The 24,367-nt window shown below is 35.4% G+C and overlaps 1 protein-coding gene across 6 annotated transcripts in view; it reads left to right on the top strand.

Moving 5' to 3' along the window:
• Positions 1-24,367, top strand: part of LOC108028875 (uncharacterized) — a 151,403-nt gene that overhangs the window by 13,459 nt on the left and 113,577 nt on the right. For 2 of the 6 annotated variants that reach the window (XM_050890442.1, XM_050890441.1), the window contains exon 2: positions 158-971. The exons of 2 other annotated variants lie outside the window; for them this stretch is intronic. In XM_050890442.1, the coding sequence (XP_050746399.1) occupies positions 159-878 (720 nt within the window). In that variant the 5' untranslated portion in view covers position 158 and the 3' untranslated portion in view covers positions 879-971. Of the gene's footprint in view, positions 1-157; positions 972-24,367 lie in introns of those variants that run through there. 2 more of the 6 variants (XM_050890443.1, XM_050890444.1) reach the window with 2 other exon arrangements.

Genomic DNA, 24,367 nt, shown 5'->3' with positions numbered 1-24,367 from the left:
ATTTAGTAGATCGTATATTACACTTTCGTCACAGAAGTTGATATCAGAACTTTTGTATGTAGGTTCGATCGTCCCTTTATTTTTACCTCGTTAAGAGGTGTTTTTATTTGATTTATTTTAACCGAATTAAATTTTTCCTTTTCCAATACATTCCTAGGATGAACCAGGACGGCCTTTATCAACCTATCGACTATGATGGGGATTCATCGAGCGACATCAGTGGCAGCATCTCCGTCCTGTTATCGGATCCGGACATCACCACACCACCACGATGCAGCCCCACTGGGAGTGGAATACCATCGCTGAAGGATGAAGATGATGATCAGTTAAGAAGCCCGGTGAGCAATTTGCAAGAAGACGAATCGGTCTCAACGGAACCTTTCGTGCGCCAGGTTCAGATGTCACCGATAGAAAACTCCTGCGCCGAAGTTTTCAGCGAGGGAATCACACTGACTGTAGAGCGGTTGGCGAGGCTGAGCGTCGAGGACGACGTCACACCTGGAACGGTCTCGGATCACTGGTCGGTAACATCTTGGGTGCGCTCCCAAATCAAGCCACACTTCACTTCACCGACAGCCCTCGGAAGACAGCCAGGGACAGCCACATCAGAGGCCGAAGACACGGAATGGGGACTGGAGGATTTTCGGGAATTTTCCGGTGCAGAGGAGGCTCTGAGTGAGGACCTCTGGGTCGTAGCTCCTCCAGCATGGCAAGTCGACACGCCTGACCGCCGCCTACCCCCGACCCTAGTCCAGTTTGTTCTCCAGCATGAACGTACCAGAGTCCGCTTCTTAAGACGCGAATGGGGTCACCGGTTCCGAATCACCATCTCGGGGCAGCGAGCCGTCACTATTTCCAAGTGCTACCAAAAAGAATAGGGGTGGGAGAAAGCAAAAAACAAGCGCCCAACACATTTATCGTCTACATCATCTCAGTAGCCCAGGTGGCCAAAAAAAATATATAATATAGGAATGGACCTAAAATCGGACCACTTGCAGCAGTATATTTGGCTATTGGTGTTTAGCATTTTTGATTGCCATCAAAGTGGAGGCGGTAACTTTGGCGGGCCGTTGTAAGTGTGCAGCTGCGGGATTTCGGTGGGGGACCTCCATGAGTAAGTGCTTAAGTTATCCTAGTTATGAGCCCTGCATCTCTTGCCTCGAAGTCCTCTTTCTTCCTGCTGATAAGTTCATCATAAGCTCATTTATTCATGTTGTAGTTTTTATTTTATATGGACGTTGATGCACTTCAAACGCTATTTAGAAGTAGAAAAACAAAACTAAAACAATACAAATGCAAATACGATATATTTGTTGCGAAATTCTGGTGTGAAAGCGTTAACGAACTATCTGCAATTAGTAGTTAGAGACTAGCCACACAAAAACACATACTTGAACCCCCCGATAGGCATATTTGTATAGTATATACAACATCATATGCGGGGTCTGCACTTTGTGATTGAAAGCGGTTGAAGCTGCAGAAGAAGGCGGAATCGTGTACCTAAATTGATTATTAGCCAGGATTATGGGGTGGCAGAGCGGATAGAACAAAAGCATATTTTTGAGGCCAGCAGAAACAGTTGATGGTTTATCAAATTTGATATCGTCCAACGACTTGTCAGGACAAATATCCTTCCAACGGAAAGGACAGTCACAAATTTGCATCACACACACACACTAGGCACACAAGGAAAACCAACGAGAGGAACAATTTATTTATTCAGTTGGAAATTCGTATGTATTACTAGCAATACTTGCATTTGCATATACACAAAAACTATTATAACCTTTGCTTAGACCTATCAAATCGAAGCAATCCCCGCGTGGAAAACTAAGAGAAGCCCATAACTAACTATTTACCTACCTTACCACACACTAAAAACAAAAACAGAACAACAAAAATACCCCATTCTTAGATCGAACGAACGAACAATTGTTTATAACAAATTCGTTGTAAGCACTTCGGGCGGAGGTGCCTTTTAAAGGGAATTCTCCGTGCCTGAAGTGGCCGCTGTAAGTTTGCCTTCTTTGTACTTTGTAGTCAGATTATTGAAACACAAATAAGTCCACACAAAACACACATTGTACTTATACATGACTATGTTATATATACACCCGCATACACTATTTAGTGCGTTTCAAGGATTATTCGTTCGGAGCTGAGAGCCTAACCCAAACTATTTTTATGTAACTTGTATGTATGAACTTGTACTTACTTCTAAGTAGTTGTTGTCTAGTATTGTTTACGTTAGCGGACTTGGTGCTCTCTTTTTGGGGCTCTGGTGTTTTCAATATCGGTTTGGATGTTTACAGAATCCGTTTAAAGCGGAGAGTGTGAAACTGATCCGAGTGGAAATCGATTGGAGGCTTTGTTTAATGAATAAAAAAAGCTCTTGGCTCAAAGTTGTTTATAAATTGGGCAAGAGCCGCTAAGTAATGTGTCATATAAGTCCTTGGATCGTCCCGATTCATTGGAACTGATGGGTATAAAATTGTAGCTTATTAGTCAATTTTGCAATGATATTTTCCTCTACAGTATTTTCATTGTCGGGGATATTAGTTTCTGGTTGTATTTCAATGTGAATTTGACGTTGTTTGAATACTACGAATTTTCTGTATTTAATTAAAAGCATGGTAATTAAATATAAAAATGCGATTATGATCAATATTAATGTAATTGATATTTGAGTTTGCTTAATTTGAATAAAAGGATTTAATACGAATGATTATTTGAGAAATAAGTATTTAAATAAATTTTTAATCGTTGGATATTTCCCATTGTGAATTCTGAACGTTATGACCGTTTAAAAATTCGGTTTCAAGACTAATATTATCTTTATAAAAACTTAATTTAGTTATATGAAATAAATCCGCGTATGATTTATAAATGAGGGCTTCTTTGGTATCCTTGTAAAGAAGGAAATCATGTTTCCATAATTTCGGATTTGATTGTAGCTACCAGCAATAATAAGTACATTATTAAAATCATTATCTGAAATTTGAAACAAGTTATTTAATATTATCTTTATGAATCGTACGGTTTCTGTTATTTATAACTTTATTTGTGAGATTTTACTTAACTACTTGTTTTTTATATCTAGAATTAAGCTTGTTTCTTTCCCCGTGTTTCTTTTCGTAAATTACCTCTCCTACGTGATAATTCTTATTTTGTCTATCTTTATTGTGAAAACGCAACATTTTCTCTTGGGCTTGCTGCAACAATTTAGGAATATCATCATGTTTGATTTTATTAAATAATATATCAAAAGGTCGATGATTGGTTATTGAATGAATTGTTAAATTGTATTTTTGTGCTGCTCTAATTATAATTTCGGGATAATCAATTAAATTAAGCTCATCTTTAATTCAGCGATTTCTGTTAAGGTAGAGTGTGCCCTTTCTATTTCTCCGTTAGACGTACTATGTCGAGGATCTGCAAAGAATAAAGATATCCCATTTCTCTGTGCAAAAGATTTAAATTGGGATGAAGAAAAACTTCGTTCGTTATCTATCATCAAAAATTTGGCTAATGGAAATTGTTGTAAAATTTCTGAAACATTATTTTCTATATTCAGTTTATTAGGGATTTCCTTTACCACTAAGTATTGCGAATACGAATCTATACAAGTAATGAATATAAGATTTGGGCGTAAAATATGTCCAGGTGCAAATTCTCACCTTCTCTTTCTGGAATTGGTGCTTGACCGATAGAAATCTGTGTGTGAATCTAGGGTGTCTGCTGTATTTGTTTTGATTGCAGATAGTGCAATTCTTTATAAACTCCTTAAGCTTTTTGTATAAATTTGGCCAATAATAAAATCTACTTATTTGTTTATAATTTTCATCATAGAGGGAAGCTCTACAATGAGTTTATGTGATAATAAGAGATCTGTCTTCAGCGTTCTCGACATCCTGGACAAATGTCTTAGTGTATAAAAATGTATTTATAAAAATGTCCTTAAGTGGTTTTTGGATTCTGTACAAATCTTCTAGAGTACAGTGAACTCCTATTGTTATATTGGGTGGAATATATTCCCTTAAGATTGATACTAAATTTTCTGGAGTGTCATATTCTATTATATGTCTAATATTTCCGAATACATTAATCGACTCATGTTTTGTATACCTCCCCGTTGCTATTAGCAATTGTTGCTTAAACTGGCTTAAGGGTTTTCGGGTTTCTTGTATTACATTCTCAAAACTACTCTCTGCTGAATGCTGAGTATTTTGATCTGAGACCGATTAATTACTTTCCGTTAAATTATTTATTTGAATCCTAGATAAAGCGTCCGCAACAACATTTGTTGCTCCTGGCTTGTAAATAATTTCAATAAAGGAATACCACCTTTTCATCTCAATATTTGGATTTTTTTGAGAAATGGAAAACGAAAGAGGTTGATGATCAGTATAGATCTCGATGTTGTTAACCCCATAAAAATAATTTCGAAGATTTTTAAAAGCCCATACCATAACTAAAAGTTCCTTTTTATTGGTTGCGTATAATTGTTCGGTTTTTGTCAGAGTTTTTGAAATAAATGTAATTGGTTTTCCTTCCTGAGAAAGAACAGCACCAATTGCTAAGTCAGATGCGTCCGTTGTTAGAGTACATTTTTTATTATAGTCTGGTTGTACTAGTTCTACTAATTTTCTTTAAGCTCGTTAAAAGCTCTTACAGCTGAATCATCAAAATGTATTAAAGTTTTACGTGATGCCTTTTTTGATACTTTGCCGTTTTGGCCTTCTAAATATTTTGTTAAAGGTTTAGATATCTTTGCGTAATTTTGCACAATTTTTCTGTAATATCCTGTAAGGCCTAGGAAGCTTCTAGGTATCGGATATTTTAGGTATCGGATATTTTACGATAGTAGAAATTTTTTCGGGATCGGTTTTTATCACATTGTGAGAAACAACGTAACCGAGAAAATTGGTTTCTAATTTAAAGAACTTTGATTTTTCAATTGAAATTTTCATGTTGCGTTCAGCAAAATTTTAATAATGAGAATTAAATCTTGGTAATGTTGTTGAATTGTTTTTGAAAATATAATTATGTCATCCATATAACGTGACATGTTTTACCCACTTGTTCTCTTAAAATATCATCAATCGCTCGTTGGAATATTCTTAGATCGTTGGTCAAACCGAAATGTATTCTTAGGAATTCGTATTTCCCGTTGTTTATTGAAAATGAGGTTTTCTGAATGTCTGGTTCATTCATGAGAATCTGATAAAATCCAGATTCCAAGTCAATTTTTGAAAAGTATTTGGCTTTCCCAAGATTTGACAAAATCACTGAAGGGTCCTGCATTGGATATCTATCTGGTATTGTATTTTCATTAAGTTTTTTATAATCAATTACGAGTCTGAGTTTTTGAGTTCCGTCTACATTGAAACCCTTTTTTGGTACTACTAGTACTGGTGAATTATAAGGACTTCTACCTGGCCTTATAATTTCTTCATTTAACATTCGATTTATTTCAGAATTCACAAAATCAGAAGCTGATTGAGCATAAGGGTATTGTTTGCTAAAAATGGCCCTATCATTTACGGTGTTTATAAAACGGCGGATATCTGTCCTAAATGGAATCTGCATATTTATTTTTGAATGCTCTTCATTGATAATATTTAATATTTCGTTCTCCAGATCTTTTCTTTGATCTGCAGACGATATTTTTATGTTGTTTATTCCTTGATTATCGGCTAGTTTAACGGCGGCGTGTTCAGAATTTTTAAATTCCAAATTTTTATTTTGTCGGATTTCTCAACGACAGCGCGTTCAGGATTTTTAATTCCCAAACTTTTATTTTTGTCGGATATTTCAACGACGGCGTGTTTGGAATTTTTGAATTCCAAACTTTTATTTTGGTCGGATTTTTCAACGTCGGCGTGTTCAGGATTTGTATATCCCAAACTAGATTCGCTTTGATTACCCATTTCAGATTCGGATCTGATTTGAGCTTTTTCACCAAAGTATTATTTTTTCAATATAAATTCTTTTAATGAAAGAATGGTGTTTTCTTCTGTTAAAGAATGTTGGTTTAATATGTTTCCGTTATCATAATTTAATTTTTCTTCTATTCCATTATATTTAATTACTACCTTAGCTGTATCAATTACCGCTCCTATTTTATTTAATAGGTTATAGCCGACCAGTAAATCTGAGTCTAGCCCATATATTTCATAAAAAGTATATCGCATATCAAAAATACTTATCATATGATAATATTTAATTATTGAATATCCATTCACTGTAGATACTCTTTTGTAAATTGGAAGCTCGTTCTTATTTTTATAAAGTCCTGTTCTTATATAACACGAGGTTGCCTCAGTGTCAATTAATATTTTTAATTTTTTATTTATTTTTGGATCATTTCTAATTAAGTAGGGTAAGCCTACTCCTGACTTTTGTCTAAAAAATGGTTCTCCTCAATGTTATTTAATCTCATCGTCTTGTTAGCCTGTTGGTTAACAGTTACAGTTGGTACCCTTTTATTCTGGGCTTGGCCTTGCTGAGTGTTCTGGGTCTCACATTTTTTTGTTTGATCCCGCTTGTACTGACTAATTATTAATTTGATATTTATTATAGCCTTGATTATTGCCGTTGTTAGCCTTATTCTGAACCTGGATAGACTCGTCTACCTACATTGGTTCCGGCTTATTTTGTGGCTGCCTACAGGTGTTCCACTGTTTTTGTTGGTTATTATTAATTCTACCCTGGTTCCAAGAATTATTTGTATTCTGATTATAATAACCATAAGAATTTTTGTTCTGGTTGTTGTCATGATTAAACCTTAAATTATTATTGTTTCGCTGGTTACTGTAACTATTGTTTTGCTGTCTTGTCATGTGGTTGAAATGTGTTTGTCCATTTCCACTAGAGTTTGGCTCGCTATATTTTCTCTGAGTAGTAGAGAAACTATTTGCGAAATGAGCCCTCATGTTGTTGCTTTCCACTCCCTCTGGCATATTGCCCCATGGCTACTTCTGCCGATTCTCTCCAGCTTACATATTTATCCTCTTCACCTTTATATTCCCTAACAGATTTGATGATCTCATAAGATGTGTCGCAGTTTATATTTGGATCTACAATCACTATCTGATAATCCTCAACCGTTTTATTTTGTGAGAAAGCTGCGATCTTAAGTTAACGAAATTTTTCGAAATTTGAAATTAACTCTTCCTTTCTTACAAATTTTTTATATAATAATAATAAAAAATGTATGATAATAATAATAAAAAAAATAGTATCGTAATAGTATAGTACCTGTTGGGGTCGTCCTTAGCCTGAATGATGATCCTGATTGGGGTCGTCCTTCCTTTTTTTGTTTTTAGATTTTGTTTGGGGTCTTTCTACTTTAATTCTGTTTTCAAATGGGTCTTCCTTCTTTTCCAATATTTGGCGAGGGATTGCCCTTGTCCGAGCAGTGAATTTATGTTACGATCACTATTTTGTAATTTGAGATTTCAAGGGGATTATTTCATTAATTATTTCCCACCTTAGTTTTTTGATCAACGCAAACTTTTATTTATTCGTCGGTTGTATCGGGTCTTTTTGGCCGCGCTAAATTCCTTTTTTCACTTTAAAACTTTTTTGTTTTTATTTTAAAGCTTTGTTAGAATTTTTTAATCGCACGGCCCTACGTTGGGCGCCAATTAAGTTTCTCACTCGTGATTTAATTATTTATTTATTTATTTTTATTTTTTAATCACTTAATCACTAATACAATTTTTCAATAGGTCGAACTTAGTTTATTCACTGCTCGTTTACTTTTACTTAATTAGCACTACTGTTCGATTCAGATCTCAAAAATGGACTGCCTGATCTCTAGTTCATTGATCAATAATCAAACCTCGGCTTAAGAGAATTTATCCCAAAAAATTGATAAAGAGAATGGCTCAAGAGAGTCGGAAAATAGGATGATGCAATTTGCCAATTAAATTTAAAGTCCAATCTTGGCCGGAAGTTGGTGTTTACATTAGCGGAGTTTTAGGGACTGCTTTGGGGATCTTTTTGTTTACGTTAACGGACTCGAAGCTCGCTTTGGGGATCTTTTGTTTACGTTAGCGGACTGGATGTTTACAGCATCCGTTTGATTTGGGCTGCGTGAAATTGATCTGGGTGGGAATGATTCGGAGGCCTGGTTGAAAGAAATAGCTGACCACGGGTTTATCTCGGGTCTGTCAGAGTTATTTGGAAATTGGCTCTCGGCTCAAAGTTGTTTATAAATTGGGTAAGAGCCGCTTAGTAATGTGTCATATAACTTGCATATGCTGTCCGTTCGTTACAATTATGCCGACGCCAGCACTTTCTGTGTGCGGGCTAAGCCATAACGATCGGTTCATATTTCGGCTACTTAGGGTTTATGTCCGGGACTTTGAAATATGTAAGTACTTTCGGTACAGTGGGTATTCAATATATGTGCATACTACATCTCCCTCCTTTTGAAAAATAACGTATTATAATGAAGTTATTTTTATAATAAAAATTTCTATTAATACATCCCTTCTTTTTTTTATTTATTTATTTTTTTTTGTATTATGTTATTAGAATCAAAGAAAATGAAATTATTGAAAGAATATGTGTATTTATTTATCTATATATGTGTGTCTTTGTATGGCCATACTAAGTGCAATTTACGAAATAAAGATTTGTCAGAGTTTTTGAAATAAATGTAATTGGTTTTCCTTCCTGAGAAAGAACAGCACCAATTGCTAAGTCAGATGCGTCCGTTGTTAGAGTACATTTTTTATTATAGTCTGGTTGTACTAGTTCTACTAATTTTCTTTAAGCTCGTTAAAAGCTCTTACAGCTGAATCATCAATCTGTATTAAAGTTTTACGTGATGCCTTTTTTGATACTTTGCCGTTTTGGCCTTCTAAATATTTTGTTAAAGGTTTAGCTATCTTTGCGTAATTTTGCACAAATTTTCTGTAATATCCTGTAAGGCCTAGGAAGCTTCTAGGTATCGGATATTTTAAGTATCGGATATTTTACGATAGTAGAAATTTTTTCGGAATCGGTTTTTATCACATTGTGAGAAACAACGTAACCGAGAAAATTGGTTTCTAATTTAAAGAACTTTGATTTTTCAATTGAAATTTTCATGTTGCGTTCAGCAAAATTTTAATAATGAGAATTAAATCTTGGTAATGTTGTTGAATTGTTTTTGAAAATATAATTATGTCATCCATATAACGTGACATGTTTTACCCACTTGTTCTCTTAAAATATCATCAATCGCTCGTTGGAATATTCTTAGATCGTTGGTCAAACCGAAATGTATTCTTAGGAATTCGTATTTCCCGTTGTTTATTGAAAATGAGGTTTTCTGAATGTCTGGTTCATTCATGAGAATCTGATAAAATCCAGATTCCAAGTCAATTTTTGAAAAGTATTTGGCTTTCCCAAGATTTGACAAAATCACTGAAGGGTCCTGCATTGGATATCTATCTGGTATTGTATTTTCATTAAGTTTTTTATAATCAATTACGAGTCTGAGTTTTTGAGTTCCGTCTACATTGAAACCCTTTTTTGGTACTACTAGTACTGGTGAATTATAAGGACTTCTACCTGGCCTTATAATTTCTTCATTTAACATTCGATTTATTTCAGAATTCACAAAATCTGAAGCTGATTGAGCATAAGGGTATTGTTTGCTAAAAATGGCCCTATCATTTACGGTGTTTATAAAACGGCGGATATCTGTCCTAAATGGAATCTGCATATTTATTTTTGAATGCTCTTCATTGATAATATTTAATATTTCGTTCTCCAGATCTTTTCTTTGATCTGCAGACGATATTTTTATGTTGTTTATTCCTTGATTATCGGCTAGTTTAACGGCGGCGTGTTCAGAATTTTTAAATTCCAAATTTTTATTTTGTCGGATTTCTCAACGACAGCGCGATCAGGATTTTTAATTCCCAAACTTTTATTTTTGTCGGATATTTCAACGACGGCGTGTTTGGAATTTTTGAATTCCAAACTTTTATTTTGGTCGGATTTTTCAACGTCGGCGTGTTCAGGATTTGTATATCCCAAACTAGATTCGCTTTGATTACCCATTTCAGATTCGGATCTGATTTGAGCTTTTTCACCAAAGTATTATTTTTTCAATATAAATTCTTTTAATGAAAGAATGGTGTTTTCTTCTGTTAAAGAATGTTGGTTTAATATGTTTCCGTTATCATAATTTAATTTTTCTTTTATTCCATTATATTTAATTACTCCCTTAGCTGTTTCAATTACCGCTCCTATTTTTTTTAATAGATTATAGCCAACCAGTAAATCTGAGTCTAGCCCATATATTTCATAAAAAGTATATCGCGTATCAAAAATACTTATCATATGATAATATTTAATTATTGAATATCCATTCACTGTAGATACTCTTTTGTAAATTGGAAGCTCGTTCTTATTTTTATAAAGTCCTGTTCTTATATAACACGAGGTTGCCTCAGTGTCAATTAATATTTTTAATTTTTTATTTATTTTTGGATCATTTCTAATTAAGTAGGGTAAGCCTACTCCTGACTTTTGTCTAAAAAATGGTTCTCCTCAATGTTATTTAATCTCATCGTCTTGTTAGCCTGTTGGTTAACAGTTACAGTTGGTACCCTTTTATTCTGGGCTTGGCCTTGCTGAGTGTTCTGGGTCTCACATTTTTTTGTTTGATCCCGCTTGTACTGACTATAATTATTAATTTGATATTTATTATAGCCTTGATTATTGCCGTTGTTAGCCTTATTCTGAACCTGGATAGACTCGTCTACCTACATTGGTTCCGGCTTATTTTGTGGCTGCCTACAGGTGTTCCACTGTTTTTGTTGGTTATTATTAATTCTACCCTGGTTCCAAGAATTATTTGTATTCTGATTATAATAACCATAAGAATTTTTGTTCTGGTTGTTGTCATGATTAAACCTTAAATTATTATTGTTTCGCTGGTTACTGTAACTATTGTTTTGCTGTCTTGTCTTGTGGTTGAAATGTGTTTGTCCATTTCCACTAGAGTTTGGCTCGCTATGTTTTCTCTGAGTAGTAGAGAAACTATTTGCGAAATGAGCCCTCATGTTGTTGCTTTCCACTCCCTCTGGCATATTGCCCCATGGCTACTTCTGCCGATTCTCTCCAGCTTACATATTTATCCTCTTCACCTTTATATTCCCTAACAGATTTGATGATCTCATAAGATGTGTCGCAGTTTATATTTGGATCTACAATCACTATCTGATAATCCCCAACCGTTTTATTTTGTGAGAAAGCTGCGATCTTAAGTTAACGAAATTTTTCGAAATTTGAAATTAACTCTTCCTTTCTTACAAATTTTTTATATAATAATAATAAAAAATGTATGATAATAATAATAAAAAAAATAGTATCGTAATAGTATAGTACCTGTTGGGGTCGTCCTTAGCCTGAATGATGATCCTGATTGGGGTCGTCCTTCCTTTTTTTGTTTTTAGATTTTGTTTGGGGTCTTTCTACTTTAATTCTGTTTTCAAATGGGTCTTCCTTCTTTTCCAATATTTGGCGAGGGATTGCCCTTGTCCGAGCAGTGAATTTATGTTACGATCACTATTTTGTAATTTGAGATTTCAAGGGGATTATTTCATTAATTATTTCCCACCTTAGTTTTTTGATCAACGCAAACTTTTATTTATTCGTCGGTTGTATCGGGTCTTTTTGGCCGCGCTAAATTCCTTTTTTCACTTTAAAACTTTTTTGTTTTTATTTTAAAGCTTTGTTAGAATTTTTTAATCGCACGGCCCTACGTTGGGCGCCAATTAAGTTTCTCACTCGTGATTTAATTATTTATTTATTTATTTTTATTTTTTAGTCACTTAATCACTAATACAATTTTTCAATAGGTCGAACTTAGTTTATTCACTGCTCGTTTACTTTTACTTAATTAGCACTACTGTTCGATTCAGATCTCAAAAATGGACTGCCTGATCTCTACTTCATTGATCAATAATCAAACCTCGGCTTAAGAGAATTTATCCCAAAAAATTGATAAAGAGAATGGCTCAAGAGAGTCGGAAAATAGGATGATGCAATTTGCCAATTAAATTTAAAGTCCAATCTTGGCCGGAAGTTGGTGTTTACATTAGCGGAGTTTTAGGGACTGCTTTGGGGATCTTTTTGTTTACGTTAACGGACTCGAAGCTCGCTTTGGGGATCTTTTGTTTACGTTAGCGGACTGGATGTTTACAGCATCCGTTTGATTTGGGCTGCGTGAAATTGATCTGGGTGGGAATGATTCGGAGGCCTGGTTGAAAGAAATAGCTGACCACGGGTTTATCTCGGGTCTGTCAGAGTTATTTGGAAATTGGCTCTCGGCTCAAAGTTGTTTATAAATTGGGTAAGAGCCGCTTAGTAATGTGTCATATAACTTGCATATGCTGTCCGTTCGTTACAATTATGCCGACGCCAGCACTTTCTGTGTGCGGGCTAAGCCATAACGATCGGTTCATATTTCGGCTACTTAGGGTTTATGTCCGGGACTTTGAAATATGTAAGTACTTTCGGTACAGTGGGTATTCAATATATGTGCATACTACATCTCCCTCCTTTTGAAAAATAACGTATTATAATGAAGTTATTTTTATAATAAAAATTTCTATTAATACATCCCTTCTTTTTTTTATTTATTTATTTTTTTTTGTATTATGTTATTAGAATCAAAGAAAATGAAATTATTGAAAGAATATGTGTATTTATTTATCTATATATGTGTGTCTTTGTATGGCCATACTAAGTGCAATTTACGAAATAAAGATTTGTCAGAGTTTTTGAAATAAATGTAATTGGTTTTGCGTCCGTTGTTAGAGTACATTTTTTATTATAGTCTGGTTGTACTAGTTCTACTAATTTTCTTTAAGCTCGTTAAAAGCTCTTACAGCTGAATCATCAATCTGTATTAAAGTTTTACGTGATGCCTTTTTTGATACTTTGCCGTTTTGGCCTTCTAAATATTTTGTTAAAGGTTTAGCTATCTTTGCGTAATTTTGCACAAATTTTCTGTAATATCCTGTAAGGCCTAGGAAGCTTCTAGGTATCGGATATTTTAAGTATCGGATATTTTACGATAGTAGAAATTTTTTCGGAATCGGTTTTTATCACATTGTGAGAAACAACGTAACCGAGAAAATTGGTTTCTAATTTAAAGAACTTTGATTTTTCAATTGAAATTTTCATGTTGCGTTCAGCAAAATTTTAATAATGAGAATTAAATCTTGGTAATGTTGTTGAATTGTTTTTGAAAATATAATTATGTCATCCATATAACGTGACATGTTTTACCCACTTGTTCTCTTAAAATATCATCAATCGCTCGTTGGAATATTCTTAGATCGTTGGTCAAACCGAAATGTATTCTTAGGAATTCGTATTTCCCGTTGTTTATTGAAAATGAGGTTTTCTGAATGTCTGGTTCATTCATGAGAATCTGATAAAATCCAGATTCCAAGTCAATTTTTGAAAAGTATTTGGCTTTCCCAAGATTTGACAAAATCACTGAAGGGTCCTGCATTGGATATCTATCTGGTATTGTATTTTCATTAAGTTTTTTATAATCAATTACGAGTCTGAGTTTTTGAGTTCCGTCTACATTGAAACCCTTTTTTGGTACTACTAGTACTGGTGAATTATAAGGACTTCTACCTGGCCTTATAATTTCTTCATTTAACATTCGATTTATTTCAGAATTCACAAAATCTGAAGCTGATTGAGCATAAGGGTATTGTTTGCTAAAAATGGCCCTATCATTTACGGTGTTTATAAAACGGCGGATATCTGTCCTAAATGGAATCTGCATATTTATTTTTGAATGCTCTTCATTGATAATATTTAATATTTCGTTCTCCAGATCTTTTCTTTGATCTGCAGACGATATTTTTATGTTGTTTATTCCTTGATTATCGGCTAGTTTAACGGCGGCGTGTTCAGAATTTTTAAATTCCAAATTTTTATTTTGTCGGATTTCTCAACGACAGCGCGATCAGGATTTTTAATTCCCAAACTTTTATTTTTGTCGGATATTTCAACGACGGCGTGTTTGGAATTTTTGAATTCCAAACTTTTATTTTGGTCGGATTTTTCAACGTCGGCGTGTTCAGGATTTGTATATCCCAAACTAGATTCGCTTTGATTACCCATTTCAGATTCGGATCTGATTTGAGCTTTTTCACCAAAGTATTATTTTTTCAATATAAATTCTTTTAATGAAAGAATGGTGTTTTCTTCTGTTAAAGAATGTTGGTTTAATATGTTTCCGTTATCATAATTTAATTTTTCTTTTATTCCATTATATTTAATTACTCCCTTAGCTGTTTCAATTACCGCTCCTATTTTTTTTAATAGATTATAGCCAACCAGTAAATCTGAGTCTAGCCCATATATTTCATAAAAAGTATATCGCGTATCAAAAATACTTATCATATGATAATATTTAATTATTGAATATCCATTCACTGTAGATACTCTTTTGTAAATTGGAAGCTCGTTCTTATTTTTATAAAGTCCTGTTCTTATATAACACGAGGTTGCCTCAGTGTCAATTAATATTTTTAATTTTTTATTTATTTTTGGATCATTTCTAATTAAGTAGGGTAAGCCTACTCCTGACTTTTGTCTAAAAAATGGTTCTCCTCAATGTTATTTAATCTCATCGTCTTGTTAGCCTGTTGGTTAACAGTTACAGTTGGTACCCTTTTATTCTGGGCTTGGCCTTGCTGAGTGTTCTGGGTCTCACATTTTTTTGTTTGATCCCGCTTGTACTGACTAATTATTAATTTGATATTTATTATAGCCTTGATTATTGCCGTTGTTAGCCTTATTCTGAACCTGGATAGACTCGTCTACCTACATTGGTTCCGGCTTATTTTGTGGCTGCCTACAGGTGTTCCACTGTTTTTGTTGGTTATTATTAATTCTACCCTGGTTCCAAGAATTATTTGTATTCTGATTATAATAACCATAAGAATTTTTGTTCTGGTTGTTGTCATGATTAAACCTTAAATTATTATTGTTTCGCTGGTTACTGTAACTATTGTTTTGCTGTCTTGTCATGTGGTTGAAATGTGTTTGTCCATTTCCACTAGAGTTTGGCTCGCTATATTTTCTCTGAGTAGTAGAGAAACTATTTGCGAAATGAGCCCTCATGTTGTTGCTTTCCACTCCCTCTGGCATATTGCCCCATGGCTACTTCTGCCGATTCTCTCCAGCTTACATATTTATCCTCTTCACCTTTATATTCCCTAACAGATTTGATGATCTCATAAGATGTGTCGCAGTTTATATTTGGATCTACAATCACTATCTGATAATCCTCAACCGTTTTATTTTGTGAGAAAGCTGCGATCTTAAGTTAACGAAATTTTTCGAAATTTGAAATTAACTCTTCCTTTCTTACAAATTTTTTATATAATAATAATAAAAAATGTATGATAATAATAATAAAAAAAATAGTATCGTAATAGTATAGTACCTGTTGGGGTCGTCCTTAGCCTGAATGATGATCCTGATTGGGGTCGTCCTTCCTTTTTTTGTTTTTAGATTTTGTTTGGGGTCTTTCTACTTTAATTCTGTTTTCAAATGGGTCTTCCTTCTTTTCCAATATTTGGCGAGGGATTGCCCTTGTCCGAGCAGTGAATTTATGTTACGATCACTATTTTGTAATTTGAGATTTCAAGGGGATTATTTCATTAATTATTTCCCACCTTAGTTTTTTGATCAACGCAAACTTTTATTTATTCGTCGGTTGTATCGGGTCTTTTTGGCCGCGCTAAATTCCTTTTTTCACTTTAAAACTTTTTTGTTTTTATTTTAAAGCTTTGTTAGAATTTTTTAATCGCACGGCCCTACGTTGGGCGCCAATTAAGTTTCTCACTCGTGATTTAATTATTTATTTATTTATTTTTATTTTTTAATCACTTAATCACTAATACAATTTTTCAATAGGTCGAACTTAGTTTATTCACTGCTCGTTTACTTTTACTTAATTAGCACTACTGTTCGATTCAGATCTCAAAAATGGACTGCCTGATCTCTAGTTCATTGATCAATAATCAAACCTCGGCTTAAGAGAATTTATCCCAAAAAATTGATAAAGAGAATGGCTCAAGAGAGTCGGAAAATAGGATGATGCAATTTGCCAATTAAATTTAAAGTCCAATCTTGGCCGGAAGTTGGTGTTTACATTAGCGGAGTTTTAGGGACTGCTTTGGGGATCTTTTTGTTTACGTTAACGGACTCGAAGCTCGCTTTGGGGATCTTTTGTTTACGTTAGCGGACTGGATGTTTACAGCATCCGTTTGATTTGGGCTGCGTGAAATTGATCTGGGTGGGAATGATTCGGAGGCCTGGTTGAAAGAAATAGCTGACCACGGGTTTATCTCGGGTCTGTCAGAGTTATTTGGAAATTGGCTCTCGGCTTAAAGTTGTTTATAAATTGGGTAAGAGCCGCTTAGTAATGTGTCATATAACTTGCATATGCTGTCCGTTCGTTACAATTATGCCGACGCCAGCACTTTCTGTGTGCGGGCTAAGCCATAACGATCGGTTCATATTTCGGCTACTTAGGGTTTATGTCCGGGACTTTGAAATATGTAAGTACTTTCGGTACAGTGGGTATTCAATATATGTGCATACTACATCTCCCTCCTTTTGAAAAATAACGTATTATAATGAAGTTATTTTTATAATAAAAATTTCTATTAATACATCCCTTCTTTTTTTTATTTATTTATTTTTTTTTGTATTATGTTATTAGAATCAAAGAAAATGAAATTATTGAAAGAATATGTGTATTTATTTATCTATATATGTGTGTCTTTGTATGGCCATACTAAGTGCAATTTACGAAATAAAGATTTGTCAGAGTTTTTGAAATAAATGTAATTGGTTTTCCTTCCTGAGAAAGAACAGCACCAATTGCTAAGTCAGATGCGTCCGTTGTTAGAGTACATTTTTTATTATAGTCTGGTTGTACTAGTTCTACTAATTTTCTTTAAGCTCGTTAAAAGCTCTTACAGCTGAATCATCAATCTGTATTAAAGTTTTACGTGATGCCTTTTTTGATACTTTGCCGTTTTGGCCTTCTAAATATTTTGTTAAAGGTTTAGCTATCTTTGCGTAATTTTGCACAAATTTTCTGTAATATCCTGTAAGGCCTAGGAAGCTTCTAGGTATCGGATATTTTAAGTATCGGATATTTTACGATAGTAGAAATTTTTTCGGAATCGGTTTTTATCACATTGTGAGAAACAACGTAACCGAGAAAATTGGTTTCTAATTTAAAGAACTTTGATTTTTCAATTGAAATTTTCATGTTGCGTTCAGCAAAATTTTAATAATGAGAATTAAATCTTGGTAATGTTGTTGAATTGTTTTTGAAAATATAATTATGTCATCCATATAACGTGACATGTTTTACCCACTTGTTCTCTTAAAATATCATCAATCGCTCGTTGGAATATTCTTAGATCGTTGGTCAAACCGAAATGTATTCTTAGGAATTCGTATTTCCCGTTGTTTATTGAAAATGAGGTTTTCTGAATGTCTGGTTCATTCATGAGAATCTGATAAAATCCAGATTCCAAGTCAATTTTTGAAAAGTATTTGGCTTTCCCAAGATTTGACAAAATCACTGAAGGGTCCTGCATTGGATATCTATCTGGTATTGTATTTTCATTAAGTTTTTTATAATCAATTACGAGTCTGAGTTTTTGAGTTCCGTCTACATTGAAACCCTTTTTTGGTACTACTAGTACTGGTGAATTATAAGGACTTCTACCTGGCCTTATAATTTCTTCATTTAACATTCGATTTATTTCAGAATTCACAAAATCTGAAGCTGATTGAGCATAAGGGTATTGTTTGCTAAAAATGGCCCTATCATTTACGGTGTTTATAAAACGGCGGATATCTGTCCTAAATGGAATCTGCATATTTATTTTTGAATGCTCTTCATTGATAATATTTAATATTTCGTTCTCCAGATCTTTTCTTTGATCTGCAGACGATATTTTTATGTTGTTTATTCCTTGATTATCGGCTAGTTTAACGGCGGCGTGTTCAGAATTTTTAAATTCCAAATTTTTATTTTGTCGGATTTCTCAACGACAGCGCGATCAGGATTTTTAATTCCCAAACTTTTATTTTTGTCGGATATTTCAACGACGGCGTGTTTGGAATTTTTGAATTCCAAACTTTTATTTTGGTCGGATTTTTCAACGTCGGCGTGTTCAGGATTTGTATATCCCAAACTAGATTCGCTTTGATTACCCATTTCAGATTCGGATCTGATTTGAGCTTTTTCACCAAAGTATTATTTTTTCAATATAAATTCTTTTAATGAAAGAATGGTGTTTTCTTCTGTTAAAGAATGTTGGTTTAATATGTTTCCGTTATCATAATTTAATTTTTCTTTTATTCCATTATATTTAATTACTCCCTTAGCTGTTTCAATTACCGCTCCTATTTTTTTTAATAGATTATAGCCAACCAGTAAATCTGAGTCTAGCCCATATATTTCATAAAAAGTATATCGCGTATCAAAAATACTTATCATATGATAATATTTAATTATTGAATATCCATTCACTGTAGATACTCTTTTGTAAATTGGAAGCTCGTTCTTATTTTTATAAAGTCCTGTTCTTATATAACACGAGGTTGCCTCAGTGTCAATTAATATTTTTAATTTTTTATTTATTTTTGGATCATTTCTAATTAAGTAGGGTAAGCCTACTCCTGACTTTTGTCTAAAAAATGGTTCTCCTCAATGTTATTTAATCTCATCGTCTTGTTAGCCTGTTGGTTAACAGTTACAGTTGGTACCCTTTTATTCTGGGCTTGGCCTTGCTGAGTGTTCTGGGTCTCACATTTTTTTGTTTGATCCCGCTTGTACTGACTATAATTATTAATTTGATATTTATTATAGCCTTGATTATTGCCGTTGTTAGCCTTATTCTGAACCTGGATAGACTCGTCTACCTACATTGGTTCCGGCTTATTTTGTGGCTGCCTACAGGTGTTCCACTGTTTTTGTTGGTTATTATTAATTCTACCCTGGTTCCAAGAATTATTTGTATTCTGATTATAATAACCATAAGAATTTTTGTTCTGGTTGTTGTCATGATTAAACCTTAAATTATTATTGTTTCGCTGGTTACTGTAACTATTGTTTTGCTGTCTTGTCTTGTGGTTGAAATGTGTTTGTCCATTTCCACTAGAGTTTGGCTCGCTATGTTTTCTCTGAGTAGTAGAGAAAATATTTGCGAAATGAGCCCTCATGTTGTTGCTTTCCACTCCCTCTGGCATATTGCCCCATGGCTACTTCTGCCGATTCTCTCCAGCTTACATATTTATCCTCTTCACCTTTATATTCCCTAACAGATTTGATGATCTCATAAGATGTGTCGCAGTTTATATTTGGATCTACAATCACTATCTGATAATCCCCAACCGTTTTATTTTGTGAGAAAGCTGCGATCTTAAGTTAACGAAATTTTTCGAAATTTGAAATTAACTCTTCCTTTCTTACAAATTTTTTATATAATAATAATAAAAAATGTATGATAATAATAATAAAAAAAATAGTATCGTAATAGTATAGTACCTGTTGGGGTCGTCCTTAGCCTGAATGATGATCCTGATTGGGGTCGTCCTTCCTTTTTTTGTTTTTAGATTTTGTTTGGGGTCTTTCTACTTTAATTCTGTTTTCAAATGGGTCTTCCTTCTTTTCCAATATTTGGCGAGGGATTGCCCTTGTCCGAGCAGTGAATTTATGTTACGATCACTATTTTGTAATTTGAGATTTCAAGGGGATTATTTCATTAATTATTTCCCACCTTAGTTTTTTGATCAACGCAAACTTTTATTTATTCGTCGGTTGTATCGGGTCTTTTTGGCCGCGCTAAATTCCTTTTTTCACTTTAAAACTTTTTTGTTTTTATTTTAAAGCTTTGTTAGAATTTTTTAATCGCACGGCCCTACGTTGGGCGCCAATTAAGTTTCTCACTCGTGATTTAATTATTTATTTATTTATTTTTATTTTTTAATCACTTAATCACTAATACAATTTTTCAATAGGTCGAACTTAGTTTATTCACTGCTCGTTTACTTTTACTTAATTAGCACTACTGTTCGATTCAGATCTCAAAAATGGACTGCCTGATCTCTAGTTCATTGATCAATAATCAAACCTCGGCTTAAGAGAATTTATCCCAAAAAATTGATAAAGAGAATGGCTCAAGAGAGTCGGAAAATAGGATGATGCAATTTGCCAATTAAATTTAAAGTCCAATCTTGGCCGGAAGTTGGTGTTTACATTAGCGGAGTTTTAGGGACTGCTTTGGGGATCTTTTTGTTTACGTTAACGGACTCGAAGCTCGCTTTGGGGATCTTTTGTTTACGTTAGCGGACTGGATGTTTACAGCATCCGTTTGATTTGGGCTGCGTGAAATTGATCTGGGTGGGAATGATTCGGAGGCCTGGTTGAAAGAAATAGCTGACCACGGGTTTATCTCGGGTCTGTCAGAGTTATTTGGAAATTGGCTCTCGGCTCAAAGTTGTTTATAAATTGGGTAAGAGCCGCTTAGTAATGTGTCATATAACTTGCATATGCTGTCCGTTCGTTACAATTATGCCGACGCCAGCACTTTCTGTGTGCGGGCTAAGCCATAACGATCGGTTCATATTTCGGCTACTTAGGGTTTATGTCCGGGACTTTGAAATATGTAAGTACTTTCGGTACAGTGGGTATTCAATATATGTGCATACTACATCTCCCTCCTTTTGAAAAATAACGTATTATAATGAAGTTATTTTTATAATAAAAATTTCTATTATTACATCCCTTCTTTTTTTTATTTATTTATTTTTTTTTTTGTATTATGTTATTAGAATCAAAGAAAATGAAATTATTGAAAGAATATGTGTATTTATTTATCTATATATGTGTGTCTTTATATGGCCATACTAAGTGCAATTTACGAAATAAAGATTTTTAATCTATCCTTATGAACTGTTTGTTTCTTATGTTTAGTATTTGTTATTACTATGTTATCTCTATCTCCTATATCCGTTACTATATACGGACCTGTATATAATTATTTAATTGGATTTATACCAATAAAATAGTCGACGACTTTTACCCCTGAAATTTAGAAACTTTTCGTATAATTAAAAGGCGGAGTTTTATTTTAATGATTATTTATTAACAGGGCCGAAGTGCCTCTGTTCAAAATCAAATAAGAACTGAAACATAAAATCAAACAAGACAATCCCGCAACTTATGGTTACGAGATCGTTTCATAGTGGCCTCGCAAATATGTCTTGGTTGCCGGCTATGCAACGACATTCGGTCAAATGCTTATTCAGCTATTTGGCCAGTGTCGTATTCGGTCAGCGAACTCAGACCGTTTGTTTGTCTTAACTACTCCCCCCCTTCGAGGTTAAGGCCGCCCTCGGCCGACCCTATCTCCGCAACGACGTCCCTCAGCCGCTTTGCAGACCTCGCAGTGATGATGCGCTGACAGGTGAGGCCGACACAGATGAGCGCGCAACATACAGCCGCCACGGAGAACGCCACGTTGTAGATGCGATGCGTTCCGGCTTCTTCTCCTTCAGGTTTCGTTCATTTAATCGATGAAGGAACGGTAGGCTCATAATATCTTGGCTGGCGGTGATATTCAAGATAGGGAAGCTGGCGATGCCAGGGACTCTACTCTGGGCGTTGTTGTGGTTGACGAATAGAGTCCCGTTGATTCTGGCTCTGTCGTTGAAGGTGATGAGGTGCGTGCCCAGCACTCTGATCTCGGTACCGTTGTCGACTTGATTCATTGCTGGATTATCGTTGACTATGATAATCCCCTCGTCTACCTCGGTGATCGCCTCCAGGTCGCTAGGCTGAATCTCGCAATGTGCCGTGCCCCCTGCGTGTATTTCCCTTGCGCATGAGGTCAAAATGTGGCCCCCGGCGAGACGGTGCAGCTCTGAAGATTATGAGTTTCTCCATCACAATCGGCTATGGCGTTTTCCGGCATTCTCAGAATGAAGTTTTTATGGGCGACAGGGTAAATAGTTATTTTTCTACAGGAAAATTTGACTTTGGGGAATTTAATAATAAAGTGCAATGAGTTAGGGGACTAAAGAAATTTTACGGACGAGACAGACATAAGGTCACCTATCGGGGTGTTGGTGGGTTCCTCTAACCAAATTGATTTCAAGTCTGCGTGATCTAAAATTTTAGGGCTAACTATGTTAGCTTTCGCAAGTGAAATAGCCAACATTAAATTTTGCAACTCCATCGACAACATTCTATTTCTAGCCAGCAAAGTTTCATAAAGGTGACTTGTGTCGATTTGTGAATTTTGAGTTACTTTTAAAATTTGGTTGACTGTGGAGGTTAGTTTATTAATTTGGTCCTGAACTCTCAACTCTCATCTCTGTGAACCCAGTCCTTTCTAAATCACCTGCATCATGTGTACCTGCCACAACCTTTAGTATGGACCCTAGGAAGTCTATGCTTCTCGCGACCCTGTGGTGCGTACCCAAGGCCTCTAGCAAGTCCTGCAGATGCACCGTGTCTACGACCAGGAGCTTCTTCATGTGAGACTGTGGAAAAACGTCAATGAGCTTGACTGTCTCTTCTACAACTCGTTCGTACTCCGACAGGTTCGCGGAATGTTTTACATAAGCATACTCTTCCCAGACCAGGACTTGCCCATCTATGATGGGGATGTACTTGGCGTGCGAGTAGTCGGTGATGTGCGCCGAAGCCAGTGACAAAGAAAAGACAAGTAAGATTTCAAACCTGTAGGGTGAAATGCGTGTTTTATTTTTACTTTAGTTTTTTTCTTTTTTTCTTAGAGAGGATACCAAGCACCAAATGAAAGATTGAAAGATACTTATGCCAAGGTGGGTAAACATAAATGCGCCTAGTGGCTGACAAAACTATTACTAACTAATACTAGCGTGCCTAGTGGCCAAAAAAGTGGCTAAAAAAAAGGAGAAGAAAGGGGGTCATTTTATGTTGTCTTTATGGACCACCCTCCCCTTAATTAGGACCGTGGTCCCCAGGTCCGCTTCTACAGCTCTTTCTTCGCACAATGGCGTCAGCTTGTTTCCCAGCCTTCTGTTGGACTTAACTAATACTTTCTTGCCAACTTCAAAGACTCTATTCTGCCGCGACGCATTCTCTCTGCTCCTTAGCGCATTTTGAGCGTTTCTTATTTTGCTTTGGATCTGATCTTGCGGTTCGTCTGAACGCGCAACGGTGGAGCATTCGCAATGTTGCCTCCAAAACCGTTGGTCAGCATTGTTGAGATTGTCTGTGAGTTCAATGAGGGCTCATTGTCACAGTAGATTGTCTTAGCCTTTGGGAAGAAATTCATCAATTGAAGAATTGCTGGCTTCAGATCTTCAATGGTTCTCGGCGGGATGGGCTGAACTACAGCGAACTTGGAGAACTTGTCGACGCAAGTGACGCAGAATTTCCTATCAGTGGAAAAGATGTCTATGTGTAACATCTCCCCCGTATGTGAAGGGATTGGCGTTTCGCCTAGTTCTAGTATTTGGCTCTGCGACACTCCTTACGTTCTCTTGTGCAGCCCTGTGGGCGCGATTATGTTCATCCGTCAAGATTTCCCTTCTCTCATTGATGTCGAAGATGTCGGCGACTATCTTCTTACAATGTTGGAATTTCGTTGCTGAATCTGGGCGAGGGTGTGGAGGTCGCAATAGATCGCGTTGACCACTTTGGGGTTAACTGCAACCTTAATTTCCCTAAATAAAGATTCCCTGTCAACGAAATGCAGAGTATGCCGAGTTTTTTCTCGGAACAATATGACTCTCCTAGTTAAAGGGTACCTTGCCTTCTCAATCACGATCTGATTCCTAAAGCAATTTATTGGCTTTTCGGTGGTCTCGATGGTGTAAGTGGCGGAAGCTTAGCTATGTATCGTAGCGACATCAGAGCTTGGAGTGTTGTCTATAAGGGAATTAACGTTTTGCCGTGACAATGCATCAGCTTCGTGGTTTTCTTTCCCGGGTTTGTAGAATAATCGGCCGACGGTCTCGTCGATCCAGGCTTTCCAACGCTTTATCTTTGCATTGGGGTTACCCTCGGAAACTGCAAAGGTCAGAGGTTGGTGGTCTGTGTAGATATTGATTTCTCTTGCTCCGTGAATGTATTGACGAAGCTTTGCTAAGGCCCATAAAATTGCTAGGAGTTCACGCTCGTTAGTAGCGTAGTTCGCCTTTCTGTCTTTGAGAGTTCTAGAAATCATTGTGACTGGACGGCCATTCTGTGATAGGACTGCCCCAATACCGTATGCCGAGGCGTCGGTGGTCAGATCGAATG

Source organism: Drosophila biarmipes, chromosome X (genome assembly GCF_025231255.1).
Source record: "Drosophila biarmipes strain raj3 chromosome X, RU_DBia_V1.1, whole genome shotgun sequence".
In the NCBI taxonomy this organism is placed as follows: domain Eukaryota; kingdom Metazoa; phylum Arthropoda; class Insecta; order Diptera; family Drosophilidae; genus Drosophila; species Drosophila biarmipes.
This window is presented reverse-complemented; position numbering and strand designations above follow the sequence as displayed.